The sequence below is a fragment of the Perca fluviatilis genome, chromosome 23, assembly GCF_010015445.1.
Source record: "Perca fluviatilis chromosome 23, GENO_Pfluv_1.0, whole genome shotgun sequence".
Lineage (NCBI taxonomy): Eukaryota > Metazoa > Chordata > Actinopteri > Perciformes > Percidae > Perca > Perca fluviatilis.
This window is the reverse complement of record NC_053134.1, coordinates 14,392,392-14,413,182: the sequence shown is the minus strand read 5'-3', so window position 1 is coordinate 14,413,182 and position 20,791 is coordinate 14,392,392. Positions and strand designations below refer to the sequence as shown.

Genomic DNA, 20,791 nt, shown 5'->3' with positions numbered 1-20,791 from the left:
AGTTGTATGGATGTGTTTTTTTGTTTGTTTTTGCATTAGATACTGTATGTGACTTCAGGACTTCAGAGATTCGAACTGGAAGTTATAGAACCTGCAGTGAGGTTATGCCCATATCTCTCACATCTTACACACCCCTACATGTAAACACGACCAGTTCATCATCGTCATCACTCCAAAATGTTTATTCTGGCGCAGAGGACATAATGAAAGAACAGGGATTATGCTGATATCATTCAAATGTATTACTAATACATTCCATGTTAGATTTAAGTAACAATACTATTATTATTTAGTTTTCAAACCCCATATTGAGTAACACAATATGAAGACTTAAAGCCAGCACAAATTGAGAATAATGTTTTCCACCCACACAGGTGTTTTCACTTACTGATTGGTTGATGTAGTTTGGTGACCTCATAGAATTCCCTGTCTAACTTTTCCTTGAGCAGAGGTCCAATTAGTGAGAAGTGAAAACACCTGCGTGGGTGTACATTGCGTTAAATATTTGCAAGAAATCTACGTTTGACACAAATAGAAAGACAGCAGCAAGGCAACACAGAAATTGTTGTTTTGGTCAAAAGCATCTTTTCAGGAATAACACTGGGATGGATTTCAAAGCTGATTGTAAGGTGATAGAATGTGCTATGTCAGTGCAAAATACGTACGTTGACACCATAAAGAAAAGAGACATTTTAATTGTTCAATGCTGTGAAGAAAAATTCTTCTTTTGTGACATATAAAAGTAATAGTAGACACTGTCACACACTATGAGGCGCTCAAGCTCATAACAACGTGACTCATGAAATGCAAAAGGACTTTGAGAGAAGATATATTCCCATTGGCTAAAAGAGCGACTAGTGCTTTTTTTATTAGTGTTTCAATCACACTCCTATAAATAGAATGTGTTTCGCGTAGAGGAGAGATCATACAGGTCACTCTTTGTAGGTCAGGTAGTTTTTCAGTCTCGGAGGATATGGGACAGCAGCCACGGCTTCAGGGTCATTCAGCGTCCTGAGGCTCATGTGACCTCTGATTACCAGCCGACACAAGTGCTGCAGGGACCGTGGCTTGCCTGGGGACACACAAACAGACCTCTAGTTACTTAACACATTCTTAAAATCCCCATGGCTTAACATCATGGATCTTTAAAAAAAAAAAAAAGAAGTAGAAGAAGAAAAAAAATTGATGGATTGAAGTTTTACTCAGTATGTCAGAAATCTCATCCCACTCGAGCGTATTCTCCAGGACGCGTTTGAGGATGGGACAGATGCTGACGTGGCTGACGTAGTCCAGGAGCATCCTTACAACACTGCCGACCAGATGTGTGACCCACGACACAGATACAAACTCGCAGAACTGAAAGAGGAAGAAGTCAGACATGTGATTTATGGTATATGTTGGGTTATTAATTGGCTCATTGATCAGCTGATTGGTCGCACGATGAACTGTGTCTGTATTACGCTTCAATTACTTACTGAGATGACGTTAGGTTGACTGTAAATCTGGTAGGCTTGGTTATGGAGGTCAGTCCAGCCACTGTCCATTTCTTCACTGTTACCATGGCAACAATGGAAACACCTGACAGAGACAGTGTTGCAGAGATGAAACATTAAAATGCCTAACAATTTTATACATTAACCTTTTAATTATTTCAGTGCTTGAATGAGCTCCACTGAAATTACTAGTTAAGGAATGCAACTTTAAACTTTACTGAAATCAAACATGTTAGAACGCTCTACATTTTACAGTTGGTAGACGTACCTGTAAGCTTGATATCCACTGTTGAGCAGCAGCTGCAGCATGACGGGGTCCCTCAGGCTGTACTGCAGGGCGGTGGGGAACAGTGTGTTGTTGATCACTCTGAAGTAACAATTCACCTCTGCTCCATAGGACAGCAACAGCTGCACCAGCTCATACCTGGAAATGGCCAAACAGAGACATCAGAGGTTGCTGCTGCCGCCAGTACGTAATCTATAATGAATGAGGACTTTACACACATATGTGCTGTATGCCACACACCTCTCGGCGCGTATAGCGACCAGGATGCATCGTAGCGGGTCCAGGTCAGGGTTTGCACCAGCTGCCAGCAGCATCTCAGCACAGTTTACATCACCGTTGGAAACAGCAAAGTACAGAGCAGTCTTCCTGAGGTCCCCGTAGATCTCTTCAACAAGATTTACATCCGATCAGCAGCAAGTTTAAAAGATACAATAAAGTACAATAAAGCAGGAAAAATCAACTTACAGACAGTTCAAATGTTCTTGAGGTCAAAGTTGTTGGTAATGATGTCGCAAGCAGTGACCGTTTTAAAGTCGTCATTTGTGGTGCATGTTGGGACATTACGATCTAAGACTGGAGAGACTTATAGGTCTTATCTTATTATCTTATTATATTTAAGTTAAGATTATCTTATCTTAATTTAAAAGATGAATCTGTTTTTGAGCAAGTATATGTCAGAAAGAGTTTTGCTCTGTCCAACCAGAGATGTGTGTTTTCAGCAAGGCGTTGACATCATATCCTTTCCGGATTAGCAGCTCCAGACACTTGACCTGTCCCCCGTCAGCTGCTGAGTGGATGGGGTTCTGGCCTGAGAGACGGATAGCTCGTTTTGTGGTAATGGGGATGAGGGTCCTCAGGATTCTACAGATAGAGAGAGGGGGGCGTGGGGTGGGGGTGGGGGTTGGTGGGGGGCATAAAGGAAGGGAGCGTGGGACAAACTGTGAAAAACAAATGCTAATAGAAGAAAACAGGACATCAAGAAAAATGTTCATTAGATTGTGGTTTGAGCTACAGTGTTGTTCAGTGACGGAACTGCAAAACAGCGATAAACAGAAGGCTCTTTGTGGAAACCACCACAGTGAAAACACTGCAGAGCTGGAGAAACATGTTTCTGTGTGATCAATTTGGCTGTAAAGTTGGAGCAAAAGAATGTTAATTTGACTCCAGTAATTTATTTTCTGTCTGGAACTGTATTATCTTGTTAAACTCAGATATTCTCAAGCTTCAGGCATGAGAATATTGATATTTCTGGTGCGTCAGGATGGTTGGGTGCTCTCTTGCACGGAGGTCAGCTCACAGTATGTGTCCCTCATATGCAGCTCTGTGGATGGGCAGCTGGCAGGCGTAGCTGGCTACATTTGGGTCGGCTCTGTGGCGCAGGAGCAGCTCGACACAGTCCAGGTTTCCAGATCCTGACGCATCATAGAGGACGGTGTCTCCATTGCTGGACTGGGCATTCACGTCACCACCTAGTGGAGGACAGGGACAAATACAACAAGGTCTGATGAGGTAGACCAGTTGTTGTGTGGTGTTACTCAACATATGAACATGACAGATGTGAAGCACACATGAAGCAACACAGTATTTTTTTTTTCAGTGTATTACCATGCTGTATGAGTATCTCCAAGGCTTCAGTGTTGCCATATTCAGCTGCGATCCCCAGAGGAATCACCCCATGCTCCCCTCTGGCTGTTACTTTGGCTCCGTGTTGAAGCAGCAGCATCAGAATAGCTGGACAACCCACCTGGTACAAGAGATAGGAAGCAAGGAGATAACTGAGGAAGGAAAGATGGTAGAGAGGAATGAAGGAGAAAATGTGAACTTTATCCTGGATGTTGAGTTCTGATTCTCTCATGCTCTAGCTAGCCAGTATCAATGCAGCGCTGTTCACCTTTGCAGCTTCATGTGTGGCCGTCCACTTAGTGAGACACACCTGCTCCACAAAGGCCCCAGCCTTGACCAGGGATACAACCATGTCGTATGATCTCTGTCTTACTGCTACAAAGTGTGGAAAATACAAGGTGATAGTAATGAAGGATTTATTATTCACAAAGGAGGTGATTAAATAAAAGCTTTATTAGGCCAATGCTTACAGCAATTACTGATGTTTTAAGAATACAGCCATGCTGGCGGCTCTGTGAGGCTGCATTTGGGAACAGCAGTGCTTTAGCAAAATGCTAACGAAGACAAAGCTAACATGCTAATGCCTAACAGGCCATGTTCACCAGCTTAGTTTAGAGCGTAAGCAAGATTACATTTGATTATTAGCACTAAACACAAACAACATTTTAAAAATAAATAAATGATATGACAACATTTGTTACTGCAAGCTTTGAGGCTCATTGGGAAGCAGAAACTTGCAATTTGATTGGTAGGGCAAACAGAGAAAGCAAATTTACATTAGCAGAGGATATACACCAACTGAAGAGATCCACCAATACACAGCCAATATAGCCAATTTGTAAAGGTGGTAATCTACCAATAAGGGGGTTTAGGAACATGCTGTGTGTGTGTGTGTGTGTGTGTGTGTGTGTGTGTGTGTGTGTGTGTGTGTGTGTGTGTGTGTGTGTGTGTGTGTGTGTGTGTTTGTTTGTTTGTTTGTTTGTTTGTTTGTTTGTTTGTTTGTTTGTTTGTTTGTTTGTTTGTTTGTTTGTTTCTTTGTTTGTTTGTTTGTTTGTTTGTTTGCGTGCGTGCGTGCGTTGCGTGCGTGCGTGTTACCAATCAGCAGAGGAGACTCGTTCCTGCTGTTGGTGTTGTGTGGTGAAGCTCCGTGCTGCAGCAGCATCCTGACGTTTTCCACCAGGCCGGCCTCTGCTGCCAGAGTCAGAGACGTGTCCCCATTGTCTGTCTGCTCCTCCAGGGTCAGGTCTGTAGATGTCAACACTGCTACAAAAACATCAATAAGAATATGTTAAGGTTGGAAATATACACACACTCTACCTACGTCAATGGATATTTTATCAAAGTGCAGATGCTAGATGCTCTTTTGTTAGACTTTACGCCCCAGCCTATTGCACTGAGCTCTCACCCTGCAGCACCACATACAGGATGTCTCGCTGTGGCTGCACAGCTGCCGCATGCAGAGGCAGCCAGCCCCTGCTGTCGCTCTCTCTGAAGGCAGACACACAACCTGACAGCTCCTGCAGCCCATACACATCGCCTGTGGAGAAACAGCAAAGAGCCATGCAGGACACTCAGGGAAACATTTGTAATATTCATGGAGTGAATACAAGCAAGTGAGTTCATACGCACAGGCATGAACACAAAAACAAACATTTGTATTCATTTGTAGGTTGCTTTTGTTTACTTCAGTGTGAATAAAATGACTCTAATTACCACTTGCACATATTATTGTGCGAAAACAAGGGTAAAAAAGGATGCTTACCCTTGTGAATGGCTGCCATTATCTTGACTAAGTCGTCACTGTTTGCTTCCTTCCTAATGAACCAAAGGAAAACAGTAGGTCAAATAAAATATTTTACTCTAGAAACACTACGAGACAGCTTCACAACAGTGTAGCAGTTGTTCACCCTTACATTATTTAATTCAGGATTTTCAGAATTTAGAATCTACACATCCTTTGTGAAGTTTACTACCCCATCAATAAATTAGTGTTCATATTAAAGATCAAAGAAGTAATTTTGACAGGTAGCCCCATCCATAATAATGTAGACATTTTGGACTCATACCTGTTCGAACATGGCAGCTTGTGGGCATCTGGAATGCTCTCTCGAATGGCAAACTCGATAAGTTCCTCATTTATGCTTTCCTGCTCATCCATTTCTATACGAAAGGACACAGTGAGGATTCTTGTCATTAAAAACGTGCTGACATGCTGGTAACTCACAACGAGTTAAAGTCACATGTGTACTTATTCCACGGCTGTTAGGCATGCAACTTGTTTATCAGTAAAGGGCTGCTGGCACCATATCAACCCGGCTTGAAATTTTGTCATATACGAGAACAGTAGTATAAATCTGTAACATCTGAGATGACACTACAAAATTAAAGTTGAATTTAAAGTTGAAATTTTTGTCATATCAATCGGTCTCACCTGTTGATGTGAACGTGTGCCCTGGAGCACTCCAGCTTGCAGCCCGTGCGTTTTTGTTATGTGGTCAGAGGCTGTCCAGGTTATATTTAGATGTGACCTGCTATAGACGACCTGACTCAACACTGTTCCGTTTTAACTTCCAACTCCTGTGTACAAAGTACTCCTTTGCTTGATTGGCTACACTGTGACTTCATTCAAATGGGGTTATTTGGTCATTGTAAACACAAAGACACATGACATGTTTGAAGGTACCTGTTTACCTGCATTGTGTTACATCCCCACATTCCGCACAACAGTTATCTCAAGGGTTAATCTTTTCTAATACCTCACACTATTTTTCTGAATCTTCGCCTACGTGACTGGTATTGATTTGATAATAATGATAATAACCAATTAAGGGTATTGGCTTTTACTTCATAAGTGTGTCATAAAAATATAATGCAACTGTACTTTCTGCACATCTACTCTCTAACTCAAGCAATTCAATAACAGCATAGTGTATTTGAGTAAAACCTGGACAAAATAATGAAAACAATTCAATATAAATAGATTATGATCAAACAAAAAGCTAAAATAATAAAGCAAATATGATGGCTGAAAATCAGCAAATCTGCCATCATTAACAATTTTCTTATTTTCTAAACAACTACTTTGGAAATAACCATGACATATTCTAAGCGAAATATTCCCTCTAGAGAACAAGGGCCCACTTTCTCCTGACGTAGAAATTGGTACGTGGGAGTTTATGGAAAAGTCTCAGACAGCGTCAGTGTGTGACACAGTGAGTCAGCCTGTAGGCGGCCTCTCCACCGCGTAAAAAGACTTCACCATCTGTCTGGAGTAGAAAGCAGACTGCCAGCCCATCCTCAAGTTTCACTACACGCTCGGACATCACACACATACACACAATGAGCTCTCTCTTTGAACTGAAAACACTTCATTTAATGCACCGGATTTGAGCAGCCACGGATTTTTGCTCCATATGAGGAAGAAAGTAAGTAGTAGAATTTCTTTTTTAGTTTTTTTTTATTACTTTTTTTTCGTTGTGTTTTGTGAGTAAGTGTAATACACTGATGCAGCTATATCCCACAGCTTTGGTTGTGCTTGTTAAATAGCAGAGTATTTGTATTTAGAGTAGAATTCTTACATTTTTTGTATATTCTTTGTGCCTTGTCAGCTTTATTCTTGCAATGAAAGACAATTGTATGGTATCAGAAACATTACCAAGGATCTCACTGTGTTTCCACTTCCACTTCCACACTTCTGAGTGTTGAATGAAATGTAGCCTATTTGATTTCTGCTATTCATTTAATGCATTAAGAGGTCAGTAACAGCTTTATATACTGCTGACGTTGCACCCTTGTAAAGGGAGGAGTAAAGTGTAAGGACACATGGACACAGTTTGCTTTCACTCAATATATTTTAAAAAAGAGAGTTTAGCACGTGTTCTCCCAGAAGGCATTCTGCTTAATAGAAAATATTTTACGAGAATGAAAATTCCTTTGACGCAAACCACATTCCTCCCTGTCACCCTGGCAACTTTGAAGTCTGAAGTGGCTTTTTTATTATGATTAAAGGGGTAGAATGCATCCACAGTCCAATAGTTTGTATTTTGGATTAGGGCTTAAACTAACTTTATTTGCTGATTATTTTCAAGTTCTTTATTCCTATCATGTGTGCAACAATTACAGAGAAGCAGTTGTTGGCAATGGAAATCTTACACCTTAGGCACCCTCCAACAATGCTCATAAAATATCAATAAAAAAGAAAATCGCACAAGTAAAAGCAAAATCTGAATCTAAGACATAAAATAATGCAAATGTATATATAGGGCTATGATATAAACAAAAAAATATAATTTTATAATAATTTTAAAGATTAATCGTTTATGTTAAAAACACCAGAGAATGTTTTAATTATTTAATTTCATATACTATGAAACAAATGTGTAGGAGCTGTTGTACTTTTGAAAGAAAGCCACCTGTGTCCTTGGTAACAAAGTAAAAGTACTAAATTCAATTTCCATCCACTGTTTGAGAAATAGATAATGCTCAGTTTTTTTTAACATATAACATTTTATTACTGCATGCAATATGCATGTGTGTATTTGCGTTTGATTTAACAAGCCTCAGTGAAGGGACTCAAGAACTCATCTTTAAAATATTTGAATTACGGAGGCTGGATCTGCTTCACTGAAATAGTGATGGTGTTTCCTATTCAAAGACATGATCCGGGTACCACTGAGCAAGGCACTGTGGGCGTCAGGTGTGGTTTCACTGGTCAGCTGCCAGGTGTAAATTTATAACTGGATTATTGTAAATTAGGGTGATACTAAAACGCATTAAAGCATAAATAGCAGTTAAACAATACTTTAAACTGTATACTATATATTAACAGTATATTGTATGAATTTACAGTATCACATTTATATGTTTTTTTTCCTGTGTTTTAGATCTTGAAAACACCTTGTCTCCTCTTGAGTCTGTTCACAAGTTTGAATCTCTGCTCCGGAAAATTTGGGACGCCGATAACAGATGATGTGAGCAAGCTGTCATTATTGGTGAGATTACTGAGTTGCAGGCTTGATATGACATTCACACAATCTCCTAGTATGTGTATCTGCATGTTAAGAAACGGTCCCCATGAGATTCTGACATCTTGTAGCCTATCACATTAGCCTGACATTATGTTGCAAAACCTCCTCTCTGTCATTCTCTCCGTTGTAGAAGCAGAATATCCCGTCTGATTATGAGATTCCTGTTAGTTACATTCCCAAAGAAGTGGTATGTATGAAGACGTGAAAGCAGAAATAACGTGAAACAGATCATTTAATATGGAACAAAGGATGACAATTTATTTTGGTACCTACATCTCCAGGCTGGCACGTGCTGGGTGGTGTTAAATATCTATCCTTTGGAGCAAAGTCTTCGGAAGCTGGCCAACATGTTTGGTGCCATCTCCTCCAACAAAGAAAACATAATTGTCTTCATTGCGATGCTGAAGAGTTTACGCTTCACCTTTGACCATGAGGAACTGGTAAGTATTCATGATGGATTGTGCAAATACAAGCACTGCAGCTCAGTTTTAGGGAGGAGTGCGTCATATTTTGGACATTTTGGGACTGCTTTGCACATTTAATTGTGTAATTGAGTCATTTCAGGATTGCTTGTTGTCTGATCCCCCAGGAAACAGCGATGCAAGTGTTCCAGTGTCACTATCGGGAAGGGAGCTTAATGTCTGGTCTTTACTTCGACTACATCAAAGACGTCTTACATGCTGCCTCTCAAGGAACATCTGGCTTGTCATGCAAGCCGCCACCATGCCTTAATCCACATCAAACACCAGGTACAATCATTAATTTCCTTTTACATTTTTAATGGATGCTTCAACAACTAAAGCAGCTTTTAGTGGCGTATTAGTGGGCAGATATTGATTTGGGGTCAAGGACACACAGCTGGGGATAGGAACCAGATATGAAGCCGTGAACACAGCTAATACAGTTAATTAAAGGTCAGTATATACAGTATCTCACAAAAGTGAGTACATCCCTCACATTTTAGTAAATATTTCATTATAATTACACTTTGCTACAATGTAAAGTATTAAGTGTACAGCTTGTATAACAGTGTAAATGTGCTGTCCCCTCAAAACAACTCAACACACAGCCATTCATGTCTAAACCGCTGGCAACAAAAGTGAGTACACCCCTATGTTAAATTCCTATAGAGGCAGGCAGATTTTTATTTTTAAAGGCCAGTTATTTCATGGATCCAGGATACTATGCATCCTGATAAAGGGGGGTACTACTGGGGTACTTTCCATTAAATCATCTCTCAATGCAAATCAAACCAGCTATTAGGCTAAATGACATAAAACCATGCCAATCTCTATGGTGAAGGGCATGTGATGATGTGGGGCTATTTTAATTCCAAAGGCCAAGGGAACTTTATCAGGATGCATAGTATCCTGGATCCATGAAATAACTGGCCTTTAAAAATAAAAATCTGCCTGCCTCTATGGAAGGGTGTACTCACTTTTGTTTGCTTTTACACGATTGCCACAGCCATTTATTAATGGCTGTGTGTTGAGTTATTTTGAGGGGACAGCACATTTACACTGTTATACAAGCTGTAAACCTAATACTTTACACATTGTAGCAAAGTGTCATTTCTTCAGTGTTGTCCCATTAAAAGATATAATGAAATATTTATTAAAATGTGAGGGGTGTACTCACTTTTGTGAGATACTGTATGATAATTATAAGAACGTCTCATGCAGCTAGTAGTACTTGTAAAAACCTGCTAAGACAGTTCTGCCACTAGACATCTCAAAAGGGAACCAAGCTGATTTTTGAGTAACAGAACCACCAGAATCCTCTCTACAATTAAAATAAAATAAACATCAGGAGCATTGGCCAACCCATCCACTAACTGTAGTCTGTAAAAATTCCAATAAAATGTCCCTGTTCCAGGGGGTCAGAAGGATGGTCGTGACAGCTGGTCCAAGAGAACTCCCTTGCTTCTGGCTCTCATCCCCTTCACAGCTTGTGTTGTTATCGTCGTGTGGCTGGTGAGTAAGTGAATCAACTCACTGTGGTTTAACTACTTTTGGTGAAATGTGAAAATTAATTTTCAAATAATCTATATGAAGATACACATACAGGAAATACAGAGACATATTTTTAACATGAAAAAAAAAACTGTCATTGAAAACATTGGTGTTTCCTTAACTTTTCAAGTTCTAAATTTGAATTTGTCCAATACTTTGGTTTATGGTTTTAAGTGCTAATTAGAAAATGCTAGCATGCTAACACAGTAAACTAAAATGGTGAGGATCGTAAACATCCCTGCTAAACATTAGCATGTTATCATTGTCTTTGTGAGCATGTTATTATGCGGATGTTAGCATTTAGCTCAAAGCACCACCGCCACACAGAGCTGCTAGCATGGCTGTAGACTCTCTGGCAATGTTCCTGCCGTTGTAAAAGCTCCTTTTATGCTCCTTTATTGAGTATATTGGAACACAGTTATCACAGATAATTGCATGTATGTTTAAAAGGGCAATGATGTCAAACTCAAAAGGCATGAATACATTTTATACCACAATGAGCACTTATTGCAATTTCTTCAGCATGGCCTTCCGACTCTTCTAGAATGTAATATTCAGCCGGGAGCCATTTTACAATTAGTTATTCAGAGAGGATGATATCTTGGGTATATATTATCGATTGCATATGCCATATTATAGTGGTTCTCTTTGTTTTTTGTAATATCATGAGAAACCTAAGATCCCACATCTAAAAATACTCTCCTTGGTTGTAAATTGTCCATCAACTACACTGACTCTTGTGCCTTTTGGTTACTGTGGGTCAGCCCCATTAAGCCCACATGATAATGTGCATCATTTTCATGAGCACTTCCGGGAAGCAATTCTTGTAAAGCTAAGTGTTCATCAAATATTCAGCAGTACTTTGTGGCTCCGTTATTACCTAAAGAAATGATTTCCGCTTTGGAGATTTATTATCCATATAATATATATAATCATATTATCATTTGTTCAACATAGAAAACAGGATAGAAGGACGCTGTTCAGACTATGTGTGGGATTATCTATCTTTTTTTTTAAATTTTTCTTTAGGTCAAGTCTGGGAGGCTTTTACCAGTGTGCAACGCTGAAAATAGCCAAATGGCACCTTCTGATATGATCCCAACTGTGTCTATCTCCATCCCACTTCAAACACTCACCCACGCTGCTGACACTCAGCCAGTGGGGGAGATTATTCCTGAACATGAGAGCGGATGAAGCATAATTAATAGAAAAGGGAAATCTGGACCGCGGTATAACAACTCACACTCCAGGTTGTTCTGTTACTGGCAGGAGCCTGCTGGATAAACGAGTGTGGTCTGACACTCTTCCTCTGCTTCACTCATCTGAGTGCATGGACCCGAGCTACGAGAGAATACTCACCTGCTGTGAAGGCAGGTGTGTCACAAAATTCCCCAGGCACTTCTAGCACTTAACCATCCAAAGAGGTTTTTTTGGGATCAGAGGAAGGACTTACTACAAAATGGCTGGTTATGTGCCAAAATGGCTGGTTATATGCCAAAATAGCTGGTTAACTATATTACCTGTCTTGTCTTGGCAAGTGTTTAAAAGCATTTGGCTAGCCTTCTCTGAAGTTGAGTTTTTTTTTTCATTTCTGCCAGTCTGGACTGTTGCCATGCACCAGTTTTGCGATGTGTTCAAATGTATCACTGGAGCCTCGAATCAAAATGATATCACTCTCTTTGGAAGACATAATTTCATTCTGAGATGGGACTCCTAATCCCAACCTGCTCCTGTATTCTGACTTCTACTGAAATGCATTAGGGGTATATGCGAAGAAGTATCAATACTGCTTTTTGTTAATGCATCAAAAGTAAAGTGTGTTTGATCTCATGCAGCTTGTCTTGTACTTGTTGTTGACATTATTCTGATCTGTCACAAATTTCAAACCCGCTTGTCACAAACAACACGCCGGGCACTTCAACAAGCGTCCTACTTTGTGTATCAAAGATCTGACCAAATGGCAGATAGCCATCGCCAGAGGCACTTTGAATCCCGTCATTGTATTTCAAAGCTGTTGCCCAGTGATCTATAGCTGCTGCTCTGCCACAGTGAGTGTGTTTTTAATGCCTTATTCACTGAGTCAATCATGTTCAGTCATGAGAACATGACTCCCCGAGTGTGAGCGCTCTTGTGCTGTATGTGTCAGAGAGAGGGAGTGAGTGGCAAGGCAGACAGGACGCGTTAAAGTGAGGGTGATAGGGATAGATAGATGGATGGACGGATGAGCTCAGTGAGAAGCATAAGGAGGGCTTGTTCTCGCCACAAAAGAACTGGCCGTAGGCTGGAGGAAATGCCAGTTACAAACACGACTGATGTCGGCAGATCCCTATGAATCAACAGGCTAAGAATCTTTCCAGACCGCAGGCTGTGTAGCCTAATCTGCAGGGATGGGAGGATGGTTATTTCAATAACTGTTTTCTGTATTTTAATGATTTACTTCCAAAACACATAAATTAAATATGGAAATATACATCTTTATTAAAATGTTTTCATGTTGTAGGCAAGGTCTACAACTTTCTGTCAACCCCTCCTCAACAACTGTACTGTCTTTCTGGTGACCAATTTAAATTTTTTTATTTTTGTGAAAATCTGTATTTGTATTGTACGGACGATATTTAAGTTATTTTGTTACAAGATGAACTACTTACTAAATGTAATGAGCTTTTTCTACAATTGTAATGTTGCAAAGAAAAATAGAGAAATTCAAGTCATGAATGTACAGGGGGTAGACAAAATACTGTGAACATTCCAAGAAAACTAATTATAACCTTGAAGTAACTAAATCATAAGTGCAAAGTGTGCTACAGCTGTGGGTCATAAAGTTGGGTCAGTGTCTTTTAATGAAATGTTTACATGATTTTGTCTACCCAATTCAAATGGCCCGAGCAAAAACATGTTGTCAATATGTTGTATGTTCTGACCTATTTGTCATCAATGTAAATATCTATTCAATATTGGTTCATCATATTATTGTTGTCGGCAAAACAGTGAAACGCCAAGTCTGAATGATTCCTTGAAGTTCTTTAAATAAAAATTATAGAATGCACACTACTACTTCAAAGTTTACTTAACATTGACAACCATGGGCTTCAAAAGGCCTCCAAATCTTGTTTTTTGAAGTGACATATTTGGATCTACATACAGATCTCAGAATAGAGATCATACATTCATGTACATTGTTTACTCTGGCCTCCCTGACATTTGATGTCATTTCAAAGAAGATTGACAATTTGATGCATTTTTTTTCATTGCCATGATTATTGATTGCACAAGTCACACAATGAGTATTGCTTTTGAGCTGGACCTTGTTACTGTAACTCCAATTTGTTTTCATTGAACATTTGACTACAGTTTTACTGTTAGTCTTATTTTTTTAGTAAAACTTCATTTAGACATGTAGAAAGAATGAGTGTATGCACCAGACCATTTCATTTCATTATTATAATTCATTAAAAACTAGGTCATTATCATCACAAATTGTATGGCCACTTGCTTCTTTGGTTTTTTGTTCCTTCACTGTAAATTCAAAATGCAGTGCTTTTATTTTATATAGGAAGATCCGCCGGAAACACTCGGACTTTTGTTTTGGAAAGCCGCTACACAGCGGTCGCCATTATTCTTCCTGGCTTGACTGTCGGAATAAAGACGGTTTAATACTTTTAAACATTATATTTTGGTGTTGACGGCAATATTATCGGCCTATTTGTGTAGGCGGTTGATTAACTCATGAATTAGCGACACAGCCCGGGGACAGAATGGAGAAACGATCTGATACCACAGGTAAGCTGCTACGCTAACGTTAGCAAGCTAACAGTAACATTAGCTAGCTAACTGACGCCGAGAACGGCGGTCAACAGATGAGATTCAACTAAAGCCATCTGTTGCTGTAAACGGTCTGTTTGCTTTTAATCGCAGGTCAACGTGCGTGTAGCAAAGTCTGTTCGGTTAATTTGGTGACGTTTGGTTGATAGTTAGCCAACAGGCTTTAGGAGGACTATGGGAGGGACGGTCCAGGCTGCTTGCTTTCAAACTAAACCATCCTCCCCTTCCAGATGTCCCGAATGGATCGGCCGCTGCGTCGTGTACTATCAACTATTACCATTCACATACGCAGCAATACACATCCCACACCGTCTAGCTCTCAAAGTTTGAATCTAACTCGACTAACGTTACTGTTTGGCGCTCATTCTCTTAACAACTGCATGCACTAACATGCACACGCAAACGTGCACACTGCTTTCAACGCATCTGCAGTGATCAAAAATTGGATCAAAGCGTGTCTTAGCACTCCAGCGCCCCCTAGAGCAGCTTCTGGCCCCACCTGCAAAGCCTTCTTCTTCTGGCTTTCCGGCAGACTAGAAGCCTTACGGCAAATTGCTGCCTCTCACAGGACAGTTTAAGTAACTTTCGAAAGTATTGTCAAATTCAGTGGAGTAGTCCTGTAGCAGACCTGCAAAGCCTGTTCTGCTGTTGCTGTTTTTACAAACCTGATGTTTTTATGTCTGTTAGTTTTGGTTAACGGGACACTAAAAGGGAGCTAGATGGCGAGATCTGAAACTCTCACACAGTCCAGTCTGTGACACGCCTTTCTGTGAGGTGTCAGGTCAGTGGTTTGGCTGCAGGTATTTAACAACCTATACAGGACATATTTCTGTTGACTTCGGGTCACATTGACCCGTTTTTAATTTTTGTTTTATATCAGAAAATATGGGACGTAGAAATAAACGCTGAAAATGTGTAGAAGAAAAATTTAACAATTTAAAACGTTGGAAAAGGCAAAAACAAGGTTGATGGGAAGACAACACAAGGGTTAACAGATAAAGGATTGTTTAGGATAAAAGACAATATGAACTGATGTTATAATAGATCTATAAAACAGACCTGTCAAAATTAAACTACAAAAAAACCCTAAAAAAAACGTCTTAACTTTTATGTTGTGTTCCACGCAGGTTTTGGAGGTTCCCTTCCCCTGTCCTCCCTTCGCTTGATGGCTTCCCCTCTGCAGCTGACATACTCGTACATATGGCAGGTCATACGGCAAAGAAATGTGAAGCAGTACGGGAAAGTGGAGGAGTTTGTGACCATGGTGACGCAGACTGTTCCTGAGCTTATAAGCTTTAAGCAGACTGCACAGCTCGTCTTGGGGCTGAGAGCAAGGGTAAGAGTTTTATCACTGTGTGTGTGTGTGTGTGTGTGTGTGCGCGCGCGTGCGCGAGCGTAATTCAAAGAGTGAATCTAGTTGCCACATACCTCCATCACACTGAGCTTGTGATGCTGTGTGCCCTCTAGTCTTGTAATATAGCATTCCTAAGATCCTCAAGATTTGTCACCTCAGGTCGCTGAACATCAAAGTGGATGTTCACACGACCACACTATGTTGATGAACTCCAAATGTTTCCTATTACAAACCACACACACCAAGAACAAAACGAGTGTTTGAAGTTAAAGTTTTCATCCTTTTTTGAATGTAGTTATCTACCTCATTGGCTTTGCGGAATTTGTGCTTTCAAAATTGTCCTCCTTTGATATTGTGTTTGAGAGAGAAAGAAACAATAACTTGAAAAACCTCCTCAGCATATTAGAAATTAGAGCTGCAAAGAATGATCGATTAGTTGTCAATTATTACATGAATTGCCAACTATTTTGATAATTGATTAATAATAAATTATTAAATAAATAAAAATTAAAAATTCTCTGATTCCAGCTTTTTGAATGTGAATATTTTCATGTTTCTTCACTCCTCTATTAGCCTGACGTCGTCATGCTGGGCGGGGCTATGTTCGGCTGGCCTCCAGGCTACTCCTCTGTGACAGCTCACTGATATCTTTGAGTTGCGGACAAGACATTTGAGCTTTTCATCTTGGGCTTTTTTTTTTAAAAAGACCAAACAACTAATCGATTTTGTTGGTTGCAGCCCTATTGGAAATATTTGATCCCTAATAGGAAAGCAGATAACCTGTAATTCTACTTTATGTTCATATGAAGTTAGCTTTTGTTTGCTTTATAATATGGTTGTCTTATGACTATAACCTGTGTTTTCTTGTACTGTAGATCATTTTGGATTTGCTTCACAAAGACGGCCCACCAGATTCTAGGGCTATTCAAACTCTCATAAATAAGTTGAAGGTCTCTGCATCTTCAGGGGTAAGAATGTGAACCTTTTTTTTTTTTTTTTCTCCGAGAACAGTTTTACCCCGTTTAAACACGACTTGTGTTTATTTTTATTTAGCACACTAGACTTTAGAATCCTAATGTGTGAATTAAACCTGAGTTACAGTATTTTCTGTGTTACAGAAGGACTCAGAAGTGGAGAAATCTCAAACGAACTTCATGGTGCTGGTCCAGAATCTGCTTAAAAACCCTGCTGAGAGGAAGCACTTCTTCCAGGTATCCATATCTGTCTTAATGTGGTATTAGACAGTCGTTGGTTGTTATCACAATGGCAAGCCGTTTTCCGTTTGAAATGCACGCTTGCAGCTTATTTAGATTTGGGAACATTAAAACACAGTGCATGTGGAGATATAGCACATTAAATCCATATTTCGCCTTTGAACAAAACGTGTTTGTCCCTCACAATTTCAAAGTCACATTGATGTTAAACTCCAACCTATTTATATCTCTGCAGGAAGTGTTCCCTGTTCAGTACGGCACAAAGTTTGATACCGCGCTTCAGGCTCTGACTGCAGGTCTGGTGTGCAAGCTGGAGCAAGTTCTTCCTGTTCCCAATCTCTCCCAGGTACGCACATGTACATGGCATTTTGACATTTACTCTTACTCTAGCAGGGTGGGTTACTGGTTGGGAGACAGGAAGTACCTTTTATCTGATTGACGCCGATTTAGTGGCAAAGTGCTTGAGCAAGGCACAGAGGTCCTCCCCGCTGTATAGGTTGTCAACAAGAACAGAATGCCTGCAAAATATATGAAATTCAAACTCCATACTTCTCTAGACACTGTAAGCCTTGTTGTAATGAAGCATCAGCCACATTTTACTATGCAGATGTAGGTGTAGATGTACTAAAATAGCTCTAAATACATTAAAACAATATAGAAAATAAATCCATCTAAAGTCTCTCTGACTGGACCAATTCCAGACATTTTAGGGCCTGACTTTAAGATATCTTACATAATATAATTGAAGAAATTTAAAAACCTTTTCAGGATCTGGATTAAGGAATTTGGTAATTCTTTTTGAATGTCACCTTTTGATGAGCTGTTACAAGAAGCCTTTATACAAGCTGGGGGAAATCTTCCTGAGGTGATCATCTGTATAACAGACGACAAAGACCTAAAAACCTGATCCAACCAACCAAAATAAATCTATGCTAATAACTCATTCATTGTTTCCATTTCCTGCCTCGCGACCTCAGCTCGGTGCCATGATCGCAGCGGAGCCCTCGGTCCTGGAGGCATGTGGAGGCTTCATCCCAGACGCCGTGGACCTGAAGACTCTCCTCCTGCACCAGCAGGCCAAGGGACTCCTTGGTGTTAAAGGTATATTTAAGGTTGTTTGTATGAGTATGTGTTGAAGTACAGACCGAAAAAAGAAAATCATTCAATAAAAAAAAAAAACGTGAAAATGAATTTGACAAAGCCTGTTCCGTGTGTGTGTGTGTGTGTGTGTGTGCAGCAACCATCTCATCCTCAGTGGGCAACTGTGTGCTCTCATCACTCGCCTTCCGGCCCAAACCGGTAGAACCACCACCCCCACCACCACCACCACCAGCACCAGCACCCGAATCCCCAAAGCGATTAGAGGTCACCCTCAACGAAACCAGCCCAGCCTCCCTCAGTGACCCCGAAGACTTGGGAATGATGTCAGATGACCCTGACAGCCCAGCAGACGCTGCCACTGGACCACAGGAGGGAGGGCGAGACAGTCATAAAACAGCCGATGGCCGTGCTGAAAAGGAAAAGCGTGTCACGACAACCGCTCAGGCAGAGAATTTGGTGCAAGAGAAGAGTCAGCCTGCCACAACTCTTCAAAGTGGAGAGGGGGGTGCAGCGCCAGAAGCCCTAGAGAAACCCGAAGCACAGCGGCCTCCCCTGAAACCGATCCCTTTCCGGGTAGTTCAAATGCCGATGAAACCCGCCTCCACCTTACAGAACGCGGGCAGTGCCGGGGCAAAAGACGGCCAAAAGCCTCAGACTCAGCGAGTCACGTTGCATCAGTGGGTGTCACAGATCGCCACCAACTCGCTCTCGCTCCCAGCGCTGCCACCACTTCCTCCGGCCCGGTTCAGCGCAGGTGATGACGTGAAGCCGAGCATACGAAGAAAGAAGCAGATCAGGCCGCCCGCCGACCGATTCACTTGCAGCGTGTGCGACAAAAGCTTCCCTTATCAGTCCAAGCTAATGGACCACGAGCGCATTCACACGGGCGAGAAGCCTTTCGTGTGCACAGCATGCAACAAAAGCTTCCGCACCCAGGCGTTCCTCAACAACCACCTGAAGACCCACAGCACGGTGCGTCCTTACGCCTGCGGCCAGTGCGGGAAGTGTTTCACCAAATTGCAGAGTTTGACGAAGCACATGCTGGCCCACAGTGGCCAGAAGCCCTTCTACTGCAACATCTGCAACAAGGGCTTCACGCAGTCCACCTACTTCAAAAGGCACATGGAGTGCCACACGAGCCAGATGACGTTCCCCTGCAAGCACTGCAACAAAAGCTTCCCCACGGCTTTCAAGCTGTCGAACCACGAGCGCTGGCACACCCGGGATCGCCCTCACATGTGCGAGCGATGCGGGAAGAGGTTCCTCGTCCCCAGCCTGTTGAAGAGACACATGGGCTACCACATCGGCGACCGTCAGTACCTCTGCTCCCAGTGCGGAAAGACCTTTGTCTATCTGTCGGACCTGAAGAGGCACCAGCAGGACCACGTGCCCAAAGCGAAGATCCCTTGCCCCGTTTGCCAAAAGAAGTTCTCTAGCAAGTACTGCCTGAGGGTTCACCTGAGGATCCACACCAGAGAGAGGCCCTACCGCTGCTCCATATGCGACAAGACCTTCACCCAGGTCGGGAATCTGAAGGTCCACATCAGGTTGCACACCAACGAGCGCCCGTTCAGCTGCGACGTGTGCGGCAAGACCTACAAGCTGGCGTCCCACCTGAACGTCCACAAAAGGACTCACACGTGCAAGAAGCCCTGGACGTGCGACACGTGCGGGAAGGGATTCTCCGTCCCCGGCCTTCTGAAGAAGCACGAGCAGCTGCACACGAGGGACGCCAACCCCGACTTTGCCGCCAAACGGAGACACAGGGGTAAGCACAAGAAGCAATCCCTCAAGAGGAAGTATGATGAGGAAGAGGAGGGTAGCGATGATTATTAATCAAAGAAACATATTTTGTATTGAATAAGGACGCTCGGATTAGGGGTTTCAGGGCTGATCGCAGAGCTAGTTAAAATTGGCTACGGTAGTTACAGCATGAATGACTTTTGAACCATGTCGTTTTCAAAGTGTTCAAGATTTTTTTTAGCTTGTGGTGAAGATCAGGTCGCCATGAAAACACATTTTGAATGATGTGAGCATCATTTTTTTTCCTGATCATCGGATTTAAAGACGACCATCTCGAGTTATAACTCGAGTTGTGATGGGTGGCCGGCTCCAGCCGTCGCCGGGCCAGCCGTAGCGTCGCAACTAAAGCCCACTGTTTTACTGTAATCACTGCTGTTTTTCATATAATAAGGTGACAAAATGATGTTAGGAAATGAAGTTACCCTAAGCTGTCACATTTTAAAAGCTATAAAAGCTAAACAAATGCCTGATCATGTTCTGATCAGTTTTGGAGTTGTTAGTAGCAGGGAATCATTTTCATTACAAAAAACCTGCCATGGTTGAAAATAAATGCTTTTCTTCAAAAGATGCTACCTGAAAGTAGCCAACATTTTAAAAAAACTGGGCATCATGTAAACAATACAACTAAAGTATTTCAATGCATGTGACCGTAGATCCTTTGTCTGCTATATAATCAAATGTTGTAGTGTCTCTAGGAAACATTGTATCTGTGTAACCGTATCCTTGTGGAAGCTGTAGAGATTTAAAACTACTTTTACCATTGGTTTTTTTATATAACCCTGAATTGTAAACATTACTCTGCTTTTATTTTAGAGAAAAAAATGCTGATTTGTGTAGATTAGGATTTCACTTTTTTCCAGCAGTAGATGCAGTGTTGTTGCTCTAATGGTGTTGAACTAACACAAGGAAATAGCTCGGACACAAACATTATGCAAATGTGTGATGAGGTCGTGCTGTGAATCCTGCGTTTCCCATTACTCATCCTATTGTGAGCAGCCATGTATACACGCTATTATTTTGAGGTTTTGCAAAAAAATAAATGCAAATAGCAAAGGA

The 20,791-nt window shown here is 41.3% G+C and overlaps 3 protein-coding genes across 5 annotated transcripts; 2 read left to right on the top strand and 1 right to left on the bottom strand.

Moving 5' to 3' along the window:
• Window positions 1–167: 167 nt before the first annotated feature.
• asb15b (ankyrin repeat and SOCS box containing 15b) lies at window positions 168–15,460 on the bottom strand. Of its 3 annotated transcripts, none has more exons than XM_039791674.1 (14): window positions 15,369–15,460; window positions 5,469–5,562; window positions 5,165–5,217; window positions 4,808–4,939; window positions 4,498–4,665; window positions 3,671–3,777; window positions 3,385–3,523; window positions 3,077–3,248; window positions 2,480–2,640; window positions 2,020–2,164; window positions 1,762–1,917; window positions 1,476–1,578; window positions 1,203–1,356; window positions 168–1,072 (listed from the first exon to the last, which is right to left on the bottom strand). In XM_039791674.1, exons 1-14 carry the CDS (start codon window positions 15,451–15,453, stop codon window positions 933–935), a joined length of 1,809 nt encoding a protein of 602 aa, XP_039647608.1. In that variant the 5' UTR covers window positions 15,454–15,460; the 3' UTR covers window positions 168–932. The 3 variants fall into 3 exon arrangements, with proteins under 3 accessions (XP_039647608.1, XP_039647610.1, XP_039647609.1); XM_039791676.1 differs by lacking the exon at window positions 15,369–15,460 and adding an exon at window positions 8,703–8,805; XM_039791675.1 differs by lacking the exon at window positions 15,369–15,460 and adding an exon at window positions 5,834–6,310.
• Window positions 6,690–11,956, top strand: LOC120553349. The gene is made up of 7 exons (XM_039791677.1): window positions 6,690–6,827; window positions 8,286–8,393; window positions 8,560–8,616; window positions 8,711–8,869; window positions 9,019–9,178; window positions 10,305–10,402; window positions 11,471–11,956. Exons 1-7 carry the CDS (start codon window positions 6,816–6,818, stop codon window positions 11,633–11,635), a joined length of 759 nt encoding a protein of 252 aa, XP_039647611.1. The 5' UTR covers window positions 6,690–6,815; the 3' UTR covers window positions 11,636–11,956.
• LOC120553347 (zinc finger protein 768-like) lies at window positions 15,404–20,791 on the top strand. The gene is made up of 6 exons (XM_039791673.1): window positions 15,404–15,599; window positions 16,493–16,585; window positions 16,736–16,828; window positions 17,067–17,177; window positions 17,809–17,932; window positions 18,069–20,791. Exons 1-6 carry the CDS (start codon window positions 15,429–15,431, stop codon window positions 19,766–19,768), a joined length of 2,292 nt encoding a protein of 763 aa, XP_039647607.1. The 5' UTR covers window positions 15,404–15,428; the 3' UTR covers window positions 19,769–20,791.